This window comes from Chiloscyllium plagiosum, chromosome 7, assembly GCF_004010195.1.
Source record: "Chiloscyllium plagiosum isolate BGI_BamShark_2017 chromosome 7, ASM401019v2, whole genome shotgun sequence".
In the NCBI taxonomy this organism is placed as follows: Eukaryota; Metazoa; Chordata; class Chondrichthyes; order Orectolobiformes; family Hemiscylliidae; genus Chiloscyllium; species Chiloscyllium plagiosum.
The window spans coordinates 22,680,255-22,702,899 of NC_057716.1; the positions used below are offsets into that span (position 1 = coordinate 22,680,255).

Genomic DNA, 22,645 nt, shown 5'->3' on the forward strand with positions numbered 1-22,645 from the left:
TTTACAATTACAGAGTTTAGTCTCCTTGCATTACTTTACAGTCTTTAACAGAGTACTGTACAGTTGACCCACAAAATCATAATACATACTGGTATGGTCAATCATAACTCGCCTAACAAACTCCACTGGCAAAATGCAGGCAACATCACACAGCTTTCATTATTATTACAAACATATAAATAAAGCATCTAGTCATTGCAAAACATGAACTGCCAAATGAGGTAATATTAAAACTTAAACCATTCATTCTGATATTGTCCATATTATATCTATTTACACTGAGATATGACTGCCAGTTAACAGCTCTTTACAGATACATTCCAGATTAGTGTAACAGCAGATAAACTGATTCCAGGTACAGTAATGACTGGCTCAGTTTATAAAGCACGATTAGGAATACGTTTATATTTAGGCTTGGCACTCTTTAGGGATGCTTTCCCTAAACAAACCAGAAACACAGGAATTACAAAGCAGGAATGTGGAGAATATACACCTCATAATTCCAAAACAGCAATCCAAATAGGGCATTTAGATGACAACAAACTATTAAACTGACCAGATTACCAACTGTCACTGAGAAATATTTACTGTGTATATACATGGCAGTGAATCTTTGCCAAAGTTCTTTTCACCACCTTAGTTCCATACACTGTTGTCATTTTGAGATGGAGGACCCAAAGGATGTTGGATTGATAGTGTCTCTCATGAAATTGTGTTAGATTTATGATTTAAGATCTGAACAGATTGAAGCAGCGACCGAAGCGTGGTATGGCAGCAATAATTCTGAACTTGGAGGAGCAATGGTTTGGGATTTGGAGGAATATTATTGAGTAACGATTTGGGATTAATGGAATACTGGAGCAAGGAGCTGGGATTTGGGGGACTGTTACAGTAATGACTCAGATATGCAGGGATGTGAGAGAAATGATTCAGGTATTGGATGAGTATGAGAGCAATGATTTGGAAGAAGCATGATGCTTTCTACTTATGACAGTGAACCTAATGGTTTGTTAGATCTGTGACATGGAACCTGAAGGTGCTATCTGATCTTTGATACATATTCTACAATTTTAAAAAAAATGAATGAATTGCAGGAAAGCAAATTCCTTTGTATGTTTTATTTAGATGCTGTGCAGGTGAGCAAAGCTGTTAGTTTTAACACAAGAGCATCACCTTGGCACAACGGCAAACTGGATACTAAACACACAGATGCACTGCACTGCTGAAAGTGAAGGATCTCTGTTAACACATTTTGGGTGGTGTGTTATTCCTGTCACTTTTCCAAACAGAATTGTGTGTGTTTGTTTGTCAGACAAGAGGGAAATCAGCTGAGACACAAAGGTTCCCAGGCCTGCGGAAGTCTAGCAGGGATTTTAGTAGGACATTTTAATTAGTCAGCCTGCCAGATAAACATTGCACACTTCAGTCTAACTTGCCAAGCTGTGTTTCAGCAACATGCGTTATGCCAGGATTCAAAATAGTGGCTGGGTGGTGAATGGATCACTGCCAGAGACCTTTAGCTCCTTTCCCTACTTTCTAAAATCCATGATCAATAGTCTGTAGCATGATTTTACTCAGCTGTGAGTGAAACTAACCTGTCATGGTTTCCACAAAACTTGCCAATCTACCACGGAAGAGATTGGAAAAATCTACATGATATGATCCGTATATTTATGATTGTACTGATGGTGCCCGCACCTCTTCGTCAATTGGAAGGGAATGCAACATGGCACATCCTTCATTACCTTATTTTGCCAAGAAATAGATTTGTAATTGGGCCACGCACAATCGGCATGAATCAATATTGTGCTTCATGATACTCAGACTTGGTTTGGTAAATTAAAATTTTGAAGGCCAGAGTAACTTGACCCTCAAATTTATCAGTGGAATCACTGAAAATTGCCAAGTCTAAGTATTCATCATTTAAATGGTGGGGAATGTAAAATCAATTTCTGTAGTGTGCTGATGTTGATGATCATTTTGAAGGAAGCTTAAGTCTGTTGGAGGGAGCCAAATTCTTCTGATTAAATATGTTTTCACCAGGGATCTGTCACACAGAATGCGCAAGGAAAGCTAGAAAAATGCATTCTATTTGGACTTAATGCTGGAGTGTGGAATGGAGTTTAAACTGTGCATTACTGGCCAATATTATCCAAATTACTGAGTTTCTACCTCATCCCTACAGCATCACTCCCTCCCAAAATAAACAGCGCAAATGACATACAGCCAACAACTCATGGACTAGATCAGCCATTTTCCAGAGTAAAGAACTGCCAAAAGGGTGTTCAAATCACCCCTTTTCCCCTCCCTGCAAAATAAATCAAAACTCCCATTGGAATGATCAAAATTATGTACAACATATAAATATTATAGCATCAGAGTTTACATCATACTTACAAACAGGACAGAAAATTCTTTCAGGAAGCACTCCCTTAGACAAGAGAACCATCCTATACATTGCGGATGCTGCTGCCAGTGATAACACAGGTTACAGGGGAAGTGTGCTAGTGACTAAGAAAGGAGGCAAAGACTAAGCGATTCCTTTTCTCTCCTTGCTCGAATGCATTAATTAATGCTTACAGCCTTTTAATCCTACACGGCACTCAAATCTGTTTCCAGCACAGCACCTGACTTTCACCAACCAGCAGTTTCTGCATTTACATCTGGGCAGAGTAGTGAGGGGTCACAGCATTTAAAGGGGGGGGGGGGCAAGAGCTGGGTGAGGAAAAGACCCTATTTCTTTCTTTTGAATAGGATGAGGACCAAAAATTAAATAGACACTAAATTATGACAGTGAATTTAGGGAGGAGGGCTCAAAGGACTGGAAAGAACGTGACTGAGATACTGTGCTTCTTGTGAGAATATTACAATCACATCCAAGCAGTCATTGAACCGTGCCATGTAACTACCTCCTCAGCTAATATGCTTTTCTCTATTATGACTAATCATGTTCTATTAAACAGTGGTAATGGTGGAAGAACTGAACTATACAAGTGTAATGAAGCCAGTATTCTCCCTGGACAGATTAGCCACAACTGATTTGACACATACCATCATAGGAGCTTCAAATCTGACAAACTCTGTGCTCTCAGCTGATTTATGTCAGCAACGGCTCTCCGCAGAAAAGCTGAATCAACCTGTTTGGTAGAGGTGAAATGTACTGACAGCTAATTGTCAATGCCTGAAAGTTCCATTTTCCCTTGTCTGCATTCACAAATCTGTCCTGTTGGTCCAGTGTTGCAAAAGCACAGAGTTCTCACCCTTACCACTAGTCCTTCTGCACATAGACAATTCCTGATCCTTCCAAATCTTTTTCTCTCTTTTGACGGCACAGAACCTTGTCTCATTTGTATTATGAGCTGCTCTGCGACTGGTCATCTTGTTTACCTCGTTTCTGCGGTTTTACGTGGAGTGACGCTGCTTGGAGAACATAATCAGGAGTGGAATGAGATTTCACAGATACGAGGCCGTAAAGGGAGAGGTTCAGTGCTGCTCTCTAAACACAAGAGTCTGATGCCCTCTTCTTCAAATAACAGTGGGCAGTTTCGTATCCATCCTTCCATTGTTGTTGTTGTTGTTGCGGTTGCTGCTCTTGCGGGACAGATTGGGTGTCGCCACCAGGATAAAGTGTTCCTCAGGACACCCATACTGCAGCAAGATGTCGCTGCACTCTTGACTCATCGCTTGTCTGGCATAGGCCAGTGCAGTGTTTCCATGGGCGTCACGTGCCATTATGTCAACTCCATACTGCAAAACAAAAGATAGAACACATTAATATATCAGGATGCCTTCCAACTCCCTGAACCTGCTCTGCCATTCCATTAGATCAATGTCAATGTCTCAACTCCATTTACCCACTTTGGGTACCCCTTATCCCTCAATAGGCTAACCCAACAAAAATCCATCATGCTCAGTTTAAACTTTTTCCATTTCACCTTGAGTTTCAATAGATTTTGCATGAGAGAATTCTGAATTTCTACTCCTCCTTGTGTGAAGAACTTCTTCTGAGCATCATCTCCAATTTATGATGCTAATTTTAAGGCTGTACCTAAGTTAGATTTAGATCAGTTGTGTTATAATTTTGCTCTTAATTGTACCTATGTTGGCAAGTTGGACCTGCAGCTAATGTCAGTCCTGAGGTTAGTCAAAGCCTCTGCTATCTCTATCCAGCTTTCCATATATAGCTGTCAGGTGCCCGTGACTCTTCTACCTTAGGTTTGATACAAGGCTTTAGTAATATCTTTCTTCCATTAGATCTTCCACACCCAACTTTGATGTTGAACTTCAAACTCCATCTCCTCTGTGGTAACTAAGGCAAGTTACTTATAACCTTAACCATTTCCATGCTCTCCACTATCCCACCTTTGAGCTTTGGTCACTTTTACTTTGTCTTGACTGTTTTCTTATTATGTACACAAGCTTAGTTATTATCCAGAATCATTGGATTAGCAGCATAGAAGGCCATTCAGCCCATTATGCAAATCCTCTGCTCTTCCACTACAGTTAGCTAAGTCTTTGCTCCTTCAGATATTTATCTAATTCCATTTTCAAAGTTACTATTGAGTCTGTTTCCACTGTTCTTTCTGGCTATGCATTCTAGATCACAACTCGCGTCCTTTTTTTAAATTTCGTAAACACTAAATGCATTATTGTTTTTAGGTTTGGACAAATCTGTCTATTGAACCACCACCTCACATGATAATTATTTTTAGTGCCCTTCACAACCAGAGAGTATTGCAAAGTGTTTTACAGCCAGTAAAATGTAGTTACTGCTGTACTAAAGGATAATTGTTATTTGTTTGTTTTCCTTTCCACTTGATTTAGACCTTGCTACCTCACTGCTTCAGTCATTTCAGTCTGTTACTGGATGTGTGGAGACTATGATGGTGAGGTGAGAGAGGGAGGAAAATGAGTAAGGATGCTTTCCAGTCCACTTTGGGGACGAGGGGTGAACAGTACTGTCCAGGCTCTTGAGCAACTGAGGAATTGGGGGTGGGAGGGTGGATGGGGGTTGTTGCTCAGGCTGTCATAGTTTCCAAATGCCTCTTTCAACAATACAGGACAAAGGCCATCATGGTGCCAAGACACCAGGGCACAGGACAACCACTCAATTCTGAGATGGTCCCATTAAAATTCAGGGCAGCTGGTTACCTTGAATACTGAATCAAATTATATTATGGTCACAGCTTCCACAATGTTTAAGTCAATGTTTACAATGAATCAAATTGCTTCCTTTTCTTGCCAAAGTAGCAACATACTGACGGTGAAGACAGGAATAACCACCCTTGAAAAAGATCTCTGCTCTCAAAACATTTCAGATCACTCCACGTTGATGTGGCCAGGGTGCATAATTGATTCATAACCAAAACTCTGACAACTACATCCAGTGTTGATGTTTCTCCCTCTATGGAAAGGTAGAAGACAGATGAAACAGGATGCAATTGAGACATGGATCTTCAGCTTTCTCTTGTTTAAAGTTCAGTATGAGGCAGTGATTCAATACAATTGGCCTCATTCTCAATTCACAACCAGGGCTGGGCGAATGGTAACTATGATTAAATAGTCAGTTCATAACCTGTTGGCCCCCATACTCAATGCAAATTATCTAGGTAAAGCGACCTTGGTTCATGACATTTCCTGGAGTTTACTTTCAATGTCATTCCTCCTGAATTGCAATGAAGTGTTAAATCTGCCAACTCTGATTTGACATATTTCTAGAAATGATCTCCCATTCCAGGGATCTCTCGAACCCTGAATTCCCTTCACCAATTCTTGTCTCTTCTCTTTTAAAAAGCTCTTAAATATTGTACTTTTGGAACCCCATAATAATATCTCATGTGTGATATTTTGCTTCATAACAGATCCAATGGAGCCTGGACAGTTTACTATTTTCAAGGGATTACACATTTCTAAGTTCTGGTTGTTATTCTTGTTAAGTGGGGAAAGATGAGTCAGGATTCAGCTTATTATTATCCACCTCTAAGTGGAAGCTGAGTGTAGGGTGAAGACTGCAGTGCTCTGGACTATGATGCTTCCGGGAATTCCAGGCTGGAGGAACCAGACCCAATGGATCAACAGGAAAAGAGGGAGGATAAATGGAAGGAAACACATGCAATGCTCCCTCAGATTTCAGCCAGGGATAGGACTCTCATTGAAAAGTCACAAGGCTGCGGATTCAAATCACTGTCCATACCAATACTGGTGGTCTGTTGGAGTGATGGATGTCTTTCAGACGACAGCTTAAAACCTGGCTGTCTTCTCAGGTGGATCCTTTTATTTTGACGAGGAACAGGAAGTTCTCCCCATCATCCTGGTCAATATTCATTCCCCAACCAACATCACTAAGTCAGATTTGAGTTATTCAGCTCAGTGCTCTCTTTGGGACCTTGTGGTGCTTTGCCTTACAACCAGCTGTAAAACATTTCTTTGGGGTGCCCTTAAGTTTCACATGGCACTACAGAAATACAGGGCTGTCTTTTATATTGAATTATCATATTCACTTACCCAGATCAAAAGCTGGGTGAGGACGACGTTCCCTTTCCTACAGGCTAAGTGAAGGGATGTGCGTCCATCCCCCTCTCCGTAAGTCTCATTTACTTCATCCTTGGAGCCATGGGCTAGGAGTAGAATGACAGCTCGTAAGTTCTCCTCGGCTGTAGCACGTAGCAGCTGTTGTCCCAGGGGAATGTCTGAACACGGTGGTGGAACCAGGAACAGTTTCTGTTCATACTTAGCACGGATCCAACGTTCCTTCTCTTCCCTGTGTTGCAGAAAAAAGACATCAAGTTTTAAGAGTTTTACCCAGGACATTTACACTATTTGTATTATGCAGCACACCCACCACTGACAACACTGTGGCTGTAGCACACATAACTTGCAAAGGTGCAACTTACCAACATCCCTTCAACAACACTTTCCAAACCTACAACCTGTGCTACCTGAAAGGATAAAGTCAGCTGATGCTTGGGGAACACCACCCTCTCGGTCACACATCATTCTGACTTGGAAATATATTGCTGCCCTTTCACTGTTGCTGGGTTAAAATGCTGGAACTTGCTGTCATACCCTCACAACATGCAGCAGCTCATGATGATCTATTTCACCTTCTCAGGGGCAATCCTTAATTGGCAATAAATGTGATGCCTATATCCCAAGAATAAATACATTTAAAAAGTGGAAAAATGTACAAGATTACATAGGGATACTACCTAATGTCAATTTAATCTATTGCTAAATTGTTAATATAATCATGAATTAGATGAATAATTATTTTCTAAATATCCTACCTTCATCTCCTTTCTGTCTATATTACTGAAGGTATGGTTCCAAATCAATTGTCTGACTGGCTCAGCCTCAAGATGCCGTAGTTTTTTGGCAGAAAACGGTTCATGCCGTATTTAGAGATAACATGAAGCTTGGAAATGTAGTGAAGAAAACAGATGGCTCCAGGGATGAAAGACTGGAGAAACTGAAATGGTGTCCTTAGAGCAAGGAAGATTGAATGTAAGATTTGTTCAAAAGCGTGAAGCTTTTTGCAAGAGTTTCCAGTGGCAGAAGGATTGGTGGCCAGTTGTAATTGGTGACAAACGGTAATTTATGTTTCCAGATTTGATCTGGAATGCATTACCTGAAAAGATGATAGAAGTAGATTCGACAAACATTTTCAAAATGAAACTGGATAAATACTACAAGGGAAAAAATTGAAGAAAGGGCAGGGGTGTGTGCATTTTGTAGTAACTAACTTGCACTAACTTGGCAGGTGAATGAATTACTTCTGCTTCCATGAACAGCCTTTCCCACGTCATTACATCTGATGGTGATTCTCTGGTGTAGCTAGGAGAAGTGTTTCCATCATAGAAAGGGAAAGAGAGTAAAAATTGACAGAAGGCCTAAAAACACCCTGATGTCCAGAGACTCCTTGACAGAAGCTTAGAAATGAAGTGTTCTGTTTATGCCTAGGGGGATCTTAACAGGAGATTGAAAATTAAAGAGGATGCTGTTGTTTTACCCATTGGAATCCAGGAAGCTTTGCCTTGGGTTTGGAACGGATGGAAACTGACTTTGCAATGACCCTAACAGCTACAATCTATTTGCTCTCATGAGGCAAGGTAAAACAGGATTTGTACTGAGAGCATCTAAGGGCCTGTTTACACTCTTATTGTAATCTAGTTTGGTGTTCACTCTAATCTGAATCAAAATGCAAAGGTAAATAGATTAACTGGATTAGATTTGCATCATTTCCTGGTGGGTTTGAATGACATTTCAGTGACCTTAGGTTCACCTGGATTCCTCAAACAGTCCCAGTTTAACAGCTCCTTTGTTTTGTCTTGCTCTACCTAACAGTTCCATGTAACAAATGCAATGCAACCCTGTGACTCCAGATGCAATGGGTCAAATTAGCAACCTTTTCCAATAGCAGCAGGAATGTAAAACATTTTTAAGTACATGGTGCTTCTGTTTTGGCATGTTGTGGAAATTATATCCAGGTGCTTACCCTTCAGAGTAGCAATGCGATTAGAAAACTACACAGAACTCGCAGCACAGTGAGAGGCCATTTGGCCCAACAGGTCCATGCTGCTTTTGATGCTCATCAGCCTCCTCTCACTCTATTCATCTCAGTTTATCAGCCCGTACTCTCAACTCTTTCACCTTCATGCACTTATTTAGCTTTACTCAAAATGTATCTGTGCCAAGTACCTCAACTGCTTCACATTCTCATCAATCATTGTGGAAAGACATTTCTCCTGAATTCCCCATTAGATTTATTGGTTTGAATCGGTTATGAAAACCTTAGATTTTGGATACTCCCACGGATTCTCGAAGTGTAATCCTTCACAATTTGAACCGTTTTGTGTTATGGACCTCAATAAAGTAAGCATACATAGTTATTTATTTTCAAGATAATGGAGCTCCAAGCTTGTTCACTCTTTTCCCAGTAGTTACAACGGCCAGATAAAATGTGTTTTAATGATGTTGGTTGAGGTATAAATATTGGCCAGGACACAAAATAATTTTCTGACATTTTTCAGAACACTGCTGTGGGAACTTATATATTCATCTCTGGAGGGTGAACCTGGCCTTGGTCTAATGTCTCAGTTGAAATGTGGTATGTCTGACAGTGCAGCATTCCCTTCATATTGGGAAAATGTGTTCAGTTTTGTGCTCATGTTTTTGGAGTAAAACTCAAAGTTATAGCCATGCGAGTTGGAGGTGACAGTGCTACCAACTAATCTGTGATTAACACCAAACCTCCTACAACAAATACTCTGTAAAAATACTGAATTGGTTGTAAAAAATTTTTTTTGAATATTCAGCTATTGTGAGAGGTGCTACATAAATGTAAGTCATTTATTTTCTCGAATTGCTATAAAAGGTTTCTTAATCTCTATGACATGATCACAGCTTTAAAATCTTTTACATCTGCTACATTATTATCAGAATAACAGTCTTACCAAGTGTAGAGCCAGAGAGACAAATTTCAGAAACATGAAATGTAAAAGACCTATAAAAGCAGTAATATCCTTGTCCCTGGTACAACAATACACAGAATTGCTCCTGTTCACATCTTTTCAGATTCATACAGCGTGTCAGTAGAGGAAGATTGGGCAGTGAGAGAGAGCTGTAGAGACAGAGAATGCTGTAGAGATAGGATAAGTGTGCCACAGAGACAGAGTGCATGCCATAGAGAGTGTGCTCCGAAGAGACAGTGCCTTGGAAAGCCAGAGTGTGTCATTTGGAGAGAAAGAGCCTGTACATGCCATGGAGGGATACAGATAGAGTCAGAGTGCCAGAGGGAAAGAGAGAGAGAGCGCACATCAGTTAGCACAGGAAGACACACTGGCAGTACAAGAGACAGTGTAACAAAATTTAATGCATCTCGGCATCCATTCAAACCCCCTAAATTTGATGGAGGGCTTTTAATCAGACAAGAGGTTAGCATTTGGGGATTCTGTAGCCTTACTGCCTCCATCTCAAATAGATCCTTGATGACCAGATCTGTGTACAGTCTTTCTGCTCCTCCATCAGTTGAGCCCTCGAAATGGGCAATTCATGGTTTCATCCCATTGCAGTCAGCAGCGAGGCAAGGCAAGCCACGGTCAGTCAGTATGCAGAGAGTTTACAGGAAAGAAAGGAATTGGAAGGTGCCTGGCAGAATATTGTCTACCTGAAGATTGGAAAATGCCAGGCAGAAATCTGAGGAATGGAGAGGAAATTAAGCATATCCTTTGGGTTTTTCTCTGCTAATTTCCAGTCTCCACATGAACAATGCGTGCCTGGTCACAGACATGGCAGCTATATTAAATAGTTTGTACCTTGGCCATCAATGCAGCCTTTAGAAACTGAATTAGCAGGGAGAAATTTGAGGCCAGCGGTTTTACACATTTTTCCTGCAGTGTGATTTAGTATCCCAGAATATACCCCAAACCTGCCCACCTTAATTCAGCCAAATCTTCATCAGCAATTACTATAAAAATCTGTAGCTGAAACAACAGTCTTTTTGGAACATAATTTTATGAAATAAATGCAAAGAAGGAAGAGAAAATGCTGGGAATACTCAGCCTGTCAAGCAGTATTGAATATAACATAATTGGCTGAAAAAAGATTTTAAGAAGTGCAGACATTTTTGGAAAAATTCACTTTGGAAACTCCAGATTATGTGTAATGTTCAACCGGAAAAATAGAAAAAGTTGAGTAATTTTTCCAAAAGGGTTATAGGTCAACACCTAGTTGATGCTCTTAACTGTAGGGAATTGGATACAATTTTTTTGTTTGTGGGGATATACACAACCTGGCAACAAAAAGGAGAGTGGGCTGTTGGGCTAAATAAACGTCTATTGTTGATGTCTTATCAAAGCTCCATTGTGACCTGTCACCAAAGGCTGTTGATTCATGTCCTGGTGTTCAATGCACTTGGCAGATTAAGCTGCTGTCATCCAAATATTACACAGAGCCCCAATTCCCCTACTTAAATGGTAAGAGGTTTTCCTTCGAAAATAAAAAAAACACTAACGATATACTGAAGTTTGCCTCAAGGGCTCTCTTCAGTTGTAAATAATACCTGATGTGGTGTACAAAGCAATAAGGACATAGTAAGATTCAAATTAAACCCTGATTAGTATTGTGTCATAGAGATGTACAGTACAAAAACAGACCCTTCTATCTAACTTGTCCATGCTGACCTGATATCTTAACCTAATCTAGTCCCATGTGCCAGCAATTGTCCATATCCATCTAAACCCTTCCTATTCATATACCCAGCCAGATTACAAAAACAGACCCTTCTATCTAACTTGTCCATGCTGACCTGATATCTTAACCTAATCTAGTCCCATGTGCCAGCAATTGTCCCATATCCATCTAAACCCTTCCTATTCATATACCCAGCCAGATGCCTTTGAAATACTGTATTTGTAGCAGCCTCCACCATTTCCTCTGGCAGTTCATTCCATACACATACCACCCTCTTGCGTGAAAAAGTTGCCCCTTAGGTCCCTTTTATATCTTTCCCCTCTCACCCTGAACCTATACCCTCTAATTCTGGACTTCCCCATCCCAGGGAAAAGACCTTGTCTGTTTATCCTATCCATGCCCCTCATGATTTTATAAACCTCTATAAGGTCACCCCTCAGCCTCCGACGCTCCAGGGAAAACAGCCCCAGCCTTTTCAGCCTCAACGAAAGCATACCAAATGTCTTCTTGAGTTCAATGACAATACTTATCAGCAGCACAAGTGGATCACATAAAATGTAGAGTTACAGAGTATACAGCACATCATTCAGCTCAATGTCAGCTAAGTTTTATGCTAGACAGATTTTGCATTCCACTGGTATATCCTACTATTTCTCTCTTATTCAAGTACTTATCAAATTTCCCCTCTAATCCATCTGTCCTATTCACTTCAAATTTAAACAACGAGAAGTAGGAGTAGGATAATCATCCCCTTGAGCCTGCTCCATCACTCAAAAATAGGTTCAAATGATTGTGGCTTTAAGGTCACTTTCCTGCCTGAACCGCTCACTGGGGGAAGACAAGTCCAACGATTAATAACCACAGCACCGTCTTCTGGAAAGTTTCACATTCTTACTACCACTTGGGTTTATTTATGATGAATATAAAGTTGAATAGCTCATTTGTTCCATTTGCATTATTGGAGTGGCATCTAAAAAAGTTGCCAGCTGCCACACAGAATGGTTATGGACACATCTGGCAGTGCGGACACCATGATTTGTGGCTGTTCTCCATTTTAAAATGACAAACTGTACTCTGCAGTCAGAAATCTCCGATTTCACAAAGCAGCTATTTGTCTCCTCGGTCAACCACTGCCAAACAATGGAGAGTGAGATGGATGGTCCAGAGAGCAGGTGGGGCTAAGAGTGGGAACTGACTCATGTGATCCTTTCCCAGAAGAAACCCTCGAGAAGTCATCAACTTGAATTGTAGAAGGATAAAGCATAAGGAGTGAACATACACCGCATCAAGTTTGTGTTGGGTCTTTGAAATAACTATCAAATTCAATTTGCCCCAATCTTACATTCTTCATCCCCCTCTTCACTGCCTTGCAAAATTTCCCCTCAATTATCTAGTGCTATTATGAATTGCTACTGAATTCACTTGCACTACCTTTTGAGTCACTGCATTCCAGAAGAGTGCCTCAGGTTTGGAGGATTCCAGATGTTGGCAAAGGTTTAAAATAGAAAGTAATGACAGCTCAAACTACCGCACAGCTACCTGGCTGGAAAAGTTATTTAGTTGTTCTGTTGCTGGATGGAAACTGGCCACAAATTTTAGATGACATGATGGTTTGGAACTTTTAGCTTTTCCCCTAAAATGTAACTCATAAAATATTGATTTAGCTGCAGCTGGCACCTTGATAATTTCATTGCCCACGGTCATGATTTCTGTTCATCGACTGAATAATGTAGAACATACAGCACAGACACAGTCCATTCAGTCCAACCGTGTTTATGTTTCACACAAGTCTCCTGCCACTCACTTCAACTATGCAGTGTCAGATCCCTCATAATTTGAACACCTCTATCAAGTAACTTCTTAGTTTTTTCTCATTTAAATCCTATTATTTAAGTAAATCTGGAATAAAAAGCAGCTATGCAGGAATGATGGCCAGGAAGCTACAGGACTTTTGTCAAATCTCATCAGGCTTGTTAGAGTTCTTTAGGAGAGGAAACCTGCCACCTTTACCTGGTCTGGCTTATGTGATACTCCAGAACTAGACCAAAGTGGTTCTCTTCTGACTGACTTGGAGGAGTCACAGTTTAATTCATGAGGCGATGGCCACTTCTGGGACAGCAGAAAATCTGGGAGGACAAACATCGCTGGATGTGCTGGAACCCAGGCAAGCAGATGGGATCTCTTCAAGTACAATCAAATAGGCCTTTACAAGGACGGTCAGAAGGGAGACAGGTTGAATTAAAGGATGAGGGCTCTACTAGTGTAGCCTTCCATCACCAAGCAAGAAGGACCTCCTTCTCTCAATAAGCTCTGAGATGAGGAGTGGGAGAAAAGTAAACACCTTGGTCTCCTACTTTAATCCAGGAGAAACCCCCTCAGATCCTGCAGCAAGCCTTAGTGCCTGTGCCAGTGGTGTAGGACTCACCAGGGTATACCTGGTGGTTTGTGTTCACAGGATGGACTCCTCCAATACACCCCATAGGCATTCTACATGTATTGGTGGCATAAGACTCTCAAGTGCAACTCATTTGGCCAGTTATGAGCCTTAACTGGCCAAGGAGCAGGAAAGGTGAATTTGCGCTTACCTGTCATACAGTCATAGAGTCATAGAGACATACAACATGGAAACAGACCCTTCGGTCCAACCCGTCCATGCCGACCAGATATCCCAACCCAATCTAGTCCCACCTGCCAGTACCTGGCCCATATCCCTCCAAACCCTTCCGATTCATATACCCATCCAAATTTCTTCCGGGGTCTCTTGCACTTGTCTCATCTCTGCCTTCCTCATCGTCTTCTCCCTTCTACTCTCTTCTGGTGTGCTCGGTGTAATAACCTCGCTGAAGGTCCTGTCCAGAAAGATCTCGTTCTCTCATTTGAGCCTGAGGTCATCTAGTTCTTTCTTCAGTGCTGCAGTATGCTCTGTCAGAAGCTGAATGTGTACGCGCTTTCCACAGTTATATGAGCGGAGGGATCCAGTACAATGATTGCAGGGATCTAGTTCAATGAGCGCTGGGATCAAGTACAGTGACCTCCCACATCATGCACGCAGTACACTGAATCAGCTTGGCGGTCATGTCTTCAACTGTGGCATAATCACTTCTCACAACTTTTGTTGAAGATTCCTGAGCCAACGACTTGCTCTTTTCTCAACAGAAACTTCCCTCAACCCCCGTGTTTTGTTGCAAGTCGGTGGACTATTAATTTAGGTTAGAGGAGGAGGGTGGGAGGGAGGAGCTGAAAAATGTGTTGCTGGAAAAGCGTAGCGGGTCAGGCAGCATCCAAGGGGCAGGAGGATTGATGTTTCGGGCGTGAGCCCTTCTTCAGGAATGAGCCCCTTCTCCTGCTCCTTGGATGCTGGCTGACCTGCTGCACTTTTCCAGCAACACATTTTCAGCTCTGATCTCCAGTATCTGCAGTCCTCACTTTCTCCTACAAAAAGTAGAGGGCCCAGCACCGATCCTTGTGGCACTCCACTGGTCACAGGCCTCCAGTCTGAAAAACAACCCTCCACCACCACCCTCTGTCTTCTACCTGTGAGCCAGTTCTGTATCCAAATGGCTAGTTCTCCCTGTATTCATGAGATCTAACCTTGCTAATCAGTCTCCTATGGGGAACCTTGTTGAACGCCTTACTGATGTCCATATAGATCACATCTACTGCTCTGCCCTCATCAATCCTCCCCTGGACTTACTTGGGTGGAGTCAGGAAGGTGATGGACAATCTGCCTTGCACCGAGCCATTTGGTTAGACATCCCCTCCCTTGCTTCCCAAACCATTCCATGCTTGGGTGGGGTGGCATTAAATTCCACCTTCTGAGTGGAATAAGTCAATGTCCATGCGACAGAGGCCAGTATTGTGCCCTAACCATTGCTGTAAAGAACAGCAAGTAACTTGGCAAAACCTTGAACCAAGGTTGTGAAATGCCCAGCCTACAAAGGCAGCAGTTTTCAAGATGTTGGCTGTGATTCAGTGGGAAGCATAGCTGCTGTGGATTTAAGTTCCAGGGAGTTGAGCACAAAATCTTGTGTGATACTCCCTAGCAGTCCTGAGGGGGTGCTGCATTGTTTCAGATGAGACACTAAACCAAATTTCCACTACCATCTCACATGGACATAAAAAAAACTCAACAGTTACTTTGAAGAGCTGCATAGGAGTAATGCAATGTCCTGGCAAATATTTATCCTGCAATAAACAAATACCATAAAACAGGCTATCTAGTTATTTTTCTTTTTGCTGGCTATGTGAACTTGCTATGTACATCTTGGCTACTGTGTTTACCATATTACAACTGTGAATGAATTTGAAAAGTGGCTTCAGTCTCTGTAAAGAGCTTAGGGATGTCCCAATGTTGTGAAAGGTTATTGGTGCTCTTGCTGCAATTGTATAGGGCCTTGGTGTGCCAACACCTGGAGTATTGTATGTAGTTTAGGGTCTCCTTATCTGATGAAGCAAATTCTGGCTATGGAGGGACTGCAACGCAGTTTTGGTCGACTGCTTCCTGGGATGGCAGGAATGACATGAAGAGAGATTGGATCGGTTCGGTGTATTTTCACTGGAATTCAGAAGAATTACTTGGGAATCGCATAGAAACCTATATATTATAATTTGAACAGTATTATACTGGGTAAATGCAGAGTAATGTTCCTGATGACCAGGGAGTCCAGAACCAGGGACTATAATCTAAGGATACTGGGTAGGCCATTTAGAACGCAGTTGAGGGGAATTATTTTCGTACAGAGTGATAGGCTTGTGTAATTCTCTGCTACAGAAAACAGTTGAGGCCAAAGCATTGAATTTTTTGAAGAAGGAGTTAGATATAGTTCTTAACGCTAAAGGGTATGGGGAGAAACTGGGAGCAGGTTACTGAGTTGAATGATCTGACATGATCATATTGATTGGTGGAGCAGGCTCACAGGGCCAAACGCCTACTCTTATTCCTGTTTTCTGTTACATTTATATGCTTTCTATGAAATTAGCTTTCAGGATTTTTATTTATGGGATCGTGCTCTTCCACTTGATAAGATCATACTGATGTAATTGTGGCCTCAACTCTACTTTCCAGTCTAGCACAATACCATTGACTCCGTTGGCATTCAAGAAACTCTTAAAAATATATTCATTGACCCTGCCAACAGTGCCAACTGTGGGAGATAAGTCCACAGACTAATGACCTAAAACAAACTATGGCACGACTTATACGGTTAATGGTAGGGCCCTTCTAAAATGATTTACAAGGATGTTACCGAGACTGGAAGGTTTGAGTTATAAGTAGAGGCTGAATAGGCTGGGACATTTTTCTCTGGAGGGTAGGAGGCTGAAGGGTGACCTTAGAGAAGTCTGTAAAATCAAAGGAGCATAGCAAATTTGAATAGCCAAGGTCTTTTCCCTAGAGTAGCAGAGTCCAAGACCAGAGGGCACAGGTTTAAGGTGAAAGGGGAAAGATTTAAAAGGGACCTGAGGAGCAAACTTTTCACACATAGGGTGGTATGTACTGTACATGGAGTGAGCTGCCAAGGTGGTAGAGGTAGGTACAATTACAATATTTAAAAGACAAAATGGACAGGCACATGGATAGGAAAGTTTGAGGAAGATATAGGCCAAGTTCAGTAAAATGGGACTAATTCAGTTTAGGAAACCTGGTTGGCATGGATGAGTTAGGTCGAAGTGTCTGTTTCTGCACTGTATGACTCTATGACCTCTGAAAGAAAACAATCCTCATCTCCTCTGTTTTTAACACTGTGTCCACTAGATCTAGCCTCTCCCACATGGGGAAACACTACCCATCGAGATGTTATATATTACAGTCAGATCACCTCTTTTTTTTAAAAACTCCAATGGATACAAGCCCAATCTGTTCTCTTTCAGTTAGGTTGCAGTGGTACTTCCAACACAATTTGCAGAAAAAAGTAAAACAAAATTGTGCAAAAATGTGAAGGCTTCTGAGCACAAGTTACATTCAATGTAAATTGAGCCCCTGTGATACTTGGAGTTAATTTAAAAACTGACCATGGAAATCAGTCCTAGACACAATCCTGGCCAGTACCCCAAAGTCAATTAATCACCATGGCAAATTTCCACTAATTACACCTGTTTGAAGTCCTTTGAATAAAATCTTGAAATTATGGTATTTCTTTTGGCAAAGGAGGGCAAACATTCCAAATTTACAATTTAAAAAGAAACCAAGAAACTAAATTCTTACATCATTGTAACTTGCAAATGTGTCTGTATAGGTGTTGTTAAAGCCATCTCTTTACAACTGGATTACTTGCAGGTAATTTAATGTGTTTTTTTTTGCATGAAAAACCTATTTTCAGCTGTACTTATCAAACTGCACCAAGCTCCTTACTCTTCAATATTTCAAGAAATATCTTACTTGTAAATTCCAATGCTAAATGCTGCTCAATCACACTCATTCATGGAAGACTGTAGTCTCAGTTTTAGGCAAATAAGGTTGAAGAGAAACGATCACTTTTCAAAACAAATTGCTGAAACAGTTTGCAAATTTAACAAACCCACCTAATGTGACTATGCCTGGCTCGTCTGTTTTCTTACAAGAATTAAATCAGAATGACATCTCAAATGAGATTTGATAGCCAGGGGCTGTTTTATTGAAAAAAGACAAAGGCTGATATCTGATAGAGTTGTTATTCAAATGTTGAACAAGGCTAGACATTGAGAGGATGATTCCATGAATGGAGGAATCTAATATTGGAAGGTGCAAAAATAAGGTAGTTGCTTACAAAGTCGCAATGAGGCAATGATTGCAATGTGGTCATGGTCATAAACTAGTAATCCATGGACCAAGATTACCGATCAGGAGAGTTCAAACCCTACTATAGGAAGCTGGGGAATTTAGAAACAATAGGATTGCATTGGAAGAGCAGCTTTTGACGACACAAGGTGTCCCAAAACACCTTCTAGCCAGTAACGTACCTTCAAATTGTAGTCACTGCTGTTATTCAGGAAGTGTGGCAGTCCATTTGAACAGCACAAGCTCCCACAAACAGGAGTGAGACAATGACCAGATAATCTAATTTGATGATGTCAACTTTCATTTCTCAATCAACTAAACTACTGGGGCAAACACACATTCTTCTTTGAAAGAGCACTGTGGAATCTTTTACATCCACCTGAGGGGCAGATGGGCCTCAGTTGGAGGTGGGATGCTCATTCGGAAGGTCCTGGGAACCCCTAAAGCAGGGGGATAAGGGCCTAATTGGATTTACATTATGGCAGATTTAGATTATTTGGATTTTGAAGTGGCCATGGCTGGGCTTTCACAAGCTCTCAAGCTGGTGAACATGGCCACTGATGCAGCCATTAAATCCAGCCCAATGTCTGAGTCTGCAAATAATTAATGATCACCAGGATTAGGAACTGGAGATCTGACAACGCCAGGGAACCACATCATGCAGATTCAAAACAGAACAGGAATAATGGTAGACTGGGTTGGGATTATTACGATCCTTCAAGTAGAGGTTAAGATTAGATTTAATAGGAGTATTCAAAACCATAAGAGGTTTCAACAAAATAAATTAGGAGAAACTGTTTCCATTCGCAGGTGGTTCAATAATCAGATTAGATGTATTTGGAAAAAATAGAGGCTACATGAGCAGATTTTTTAAGACTGAGTTATTCCGAACTGGAACACAATGTTGGAAAGGGTGTTAGAAACATGCAACAGTAATTTTCAATTCGAGGAATGAAAGGGTAAAAGCTGCAAGGTTTCTCGGGTAAAGAACATGGCAGTAAGACTAATTGGATGGTGTAAGACTAATTAGACAGCTCTTTCAACGAGATGTCACAGGCACGATGGAGAGAATGGTCTCCATTTATGCTGTAAAGTTCCATTACATTAATAGGCTTTACAGCAGAGTGCCACCAGGCCACTGGTGACTCTGATATTTAAAAGAAAATAATGCCTATACTTTAGGCAATAAATCTAACTTTCTTCCAGGGGAAAATGAATAATACTGTGATTAATTCCACAGTGTTACATCCTAGCCTCCCTTTGTTACCACAATCCAAGCTTCATCTAAACCACGTAAGTTAGTCTGATTGCTGGTGTTGTGGATGGTGCTATCTTGAGTTGGCCCTCCCAACCAGGGGTTAACAGGCATTGACTTGACTTGTTCCAACCTCTAACCTTGCATAAAGGGCCCTTGCCTATGGATTAATTAAATGTAAACGCCTGGTATACGTCAGCACTGCTGACTTGTAGCGTCACACAAACCGCTGTGCATGACCCGAGAGGGTGACCCATCACTTTAGCATTTTCTTATCTCCATAATAATCAAGAAGAATAAAACCTTTCACCACATCACCACCCCCCATCTCAAACCCCAAAACAGGCCATTTTCTTTAAATGGTAACCTCTGACATGAGCACAGCATCCAGAAGAGGATGAAACAAAAAGCACACCAACAAAAGTTCACTCAATTCCCAAAGTGTCACTGCGACTGTGTGATTGACAGGACATGACGACACAATGAAAGGACAGGGACAGCTCATACCGTGCAATTGGGATACTGTCCCCTCGACATTCCTGAGAATCGGAAAGCGCGAATAACTTGGACAATGCACAGCACATGACGGCATTGCCTATATCACCCAGACAAGTGGTGAGGGAGTGGGGACAAAATAAACATAGATTTTAAACTATTCCTGTTGGGAGGGAAACAAACACCTGACATCTTATACCTTCCCTGATCTTCCTCAGCTTTGAATTCACACTGGCAGGATCTGAAATTGGTTGCCAAAACACAATCGAGGATTGTGAGTTAAAATCCATCTGTTACTTTTAATGATTATCTGCCTGTTTTAATAATCAGTCAAAATTATCCTAAAGTTTTTTCTTTGCTTCATTCTCAATGAAGGTTTATGTTTTTATATCATCAGCAAGTACAGAGATTGTATTGCTATATATAGCTTCACAGCACTCCTCTGGTACAACACTACCAAACCATCTCCTACCCGAACAACACCATAAACTGTTGTCTGCTGGTAAAGGCAGATTTTCTACCAATTCTACTTCACTTCATCTTGCATCATTTATTTGAATTTTGATAATGAATACCTTGCTTTCAAAACCCTCTCTTCCCCTCTATGTGTGTAACCTCCTCCAGCCATACAACCTGCAAACTACTCCCACAATTCTGACTGTTTGCACATTGCTGTACTTTCAGCAGTTTACAACCACCCTGATTCTCTCCATCCCCACACCATGCTCCTCTAATTTGGAGGAGCCAGTTTTGGACTGGGGTGGACAAAGTTAAAAATCACACAACACCAGGTTATGGCCCTACAGGTTTATTTGGAAGCACTAGCTTTCGGAGCGCTGCTCCTTCATCAGGTAGATGTGGAGTAGGACCGTAAGACAGAATGTATAGCAAAAGATTACAGTGTCATGCAGCTGAAACAATATACTGAACAAACCTAGATTGTTGTTAAATCTTTCATCTTTTAGAATGAGTTGCAGGTTTCAGTTCATTAATATGTAAATCCCAGAACTTCTTTTAAGTCACATTCTAGAGATAACTTAAGGTTTTATAAAAAAGTGACATCTCAGAGCTCAGAAAATGTATGAAAGGTGTGAGGTTAGAGTCCAAGTGTCTTCCAATATTGAGTCAGACTGGTTCTATTTCCAAAGTGGAATTTACAAACTATTACACGGATTGACTGCCTGCAGGTTGTATTTTGCTCAAAAAATGCACAATGTATTCGCAAATATAATTCTGCAAGTACCAAATCACCAGACTTATAGGTGTGTGTGCATGCATGCGTGTGTGAGACAGAGACAGAGCATATGAGTGCGAGTGCATGTGAGAGTATGTGCATTTACATGTGTGCAAGCTTGATAAAGTGTGTATGTGAGTGTGATGGAGTATAAGCCTGTGACAGGTTGTGTGCATGAGTGGTGTGTGTGTATGTGTATGTGTCTGAGGGAGGGTCTGCATGAGTGTGAGTATGTGTATGTATGCGTGCTTGTGTGTGTGAGAGCGTGAGTGAGTGCGTGAGTGAGTGCGAGAGAGAGAGAGAGAGTGTGAGTGAGTAATGGGGTCATCTGTGGTGTGACATATACACAAGGCTCCGGTTGAGGCCATCCCCATGGGTACCGAACCTGGCTATCAGCCTCTGCTTGGCTGCTTTGCTTTGTTGCCTATCCTGAAGTCTGCCTTGGAGGATGGTCACCCAAAGATCCAAGGCCGAGTGTCCCTAACCGCTGAAGTGTTCCCTGACTGGGAGGGAACACCCCTGTCTGGTGATTGTTGCGCGGTGCCCATTCATCCTGTGTCATAGCGTCTGCTTGGTCTCGCCAAAGTACTATGCCCTGGGGCATTCTTACCTGCAACTTATGAGATAAACGCTGTTGGCCGAATCACATGAGTACCAGCGGCGTACATGATGGGTGGTGTCCCCATGTGTACGTAGAACATAACAGCACAGTACAGATTCTTCAGCCCTTGATGCTGCGCCGACCTGTGGAAGCCGATCTATCTTACACTATTCCATAATGTTTATCCAATGATCATTTAAATGCCCTTAAAGTTGTCGAGTCTACTACTGTTGTCGGTAGGACATGCCACGCTCCTTCTACTCTGAGTAAAGAAACTACCTCTGACACCTGTCCTATATCTATCACCCCTCAATTTAAACCTATGTCTCCTTGTGCTAGCCATCATCATCCGAGGAAAAAGACTCTCACTGTCCATCCTATCTAACCCTCTGATTATCTTGTATGTCTCAATTAAGTCACCTCTCAACCACCTTCTCTCTAATGGAAACAGCCTCAAATCCCTCATAAGACCTTCCCTCTATACCAGGAAACATCCTCGTAAATCGCCTCTGAACCCTTTCTAAAGCTTCCACATCCTTTCTCTAATGTGGTGACCAGAACTGTATGCAATACTCCAAATGCAGCTGCACCAGAGTTTTGTACAGCTGCAACATGACCTCATGGCTCTGAAATTCAATCCCTCTACCAATAAAAGGTAACACACCGTATGCCTTCTTAACAACCCTATCAACCTAGTTGGCAACTTTCAGGGATCTATGTACATGGACACTGAGATCTCTCTGCTCATCTACACTGCCAAGAATCTTACCATTAGCCCAGTACTCTTTATTCCTGTTGCTCCTTCCAAAGTGAATCACCTCACACTTTTCCACACTACCACCTCTCAGCCCAGCTCTGCAACATATCTATGCCCCTCTGTAACCTACATCATCATTTGGTACGGTCTACAACTCCAGAGCACCTCTGGGCCACCCGGACGAACCAACCCAACCACCCTGTAGCACAGCATTTCAACTCCCCCTCCCACTCCACCGAGGATATGCAGGTCATTGGACTCATCCACCGCCAAACCACAACAACGCCACGGTCGGAGGAGGAGCGTCTTATCTTCCGACTGGGAACACTCCAACCACAGGGGATGAACTTGGACCTCAC

At 41.7% G+C, this 22,645-nt stretch overlaps 1 protein-coding gene across 8 annotated transcripts in view; it reads right to left on the reverse strand.

The window, feature by feature from the left end:
- Positions 1–363: 363 nt before the first annotated feature.
- agap1 (ArfGAP with GTPase domain, ankyrin repeat and PH domain 1) overlaps positions 364–22,645 on the reverse strand; it is a 765,714-nt gene continuing 743,432 nt past the window's right edge. For all 8 annotated transcript variants that reach the window (XM_043693252.1, XM_043693251.1, XM_043693249.1 and 5 more), the window contains 2 exons: positions 6,505–6,760; positions 364–3,747 (listed from right to left, as the gene is read on the reverse strand). In XM_043693252.1, coding sequence (XP_043549187.1) covers positions 3,526–3,747; positions 6,505–6,760 — 478 coding nt within the window. In that variant the 3' untranslated portion in view covers positions 364–3,525. The remainder of the gene's footprint in view (positions 3,748–6,504; positions 6,761–22,645) is intronic.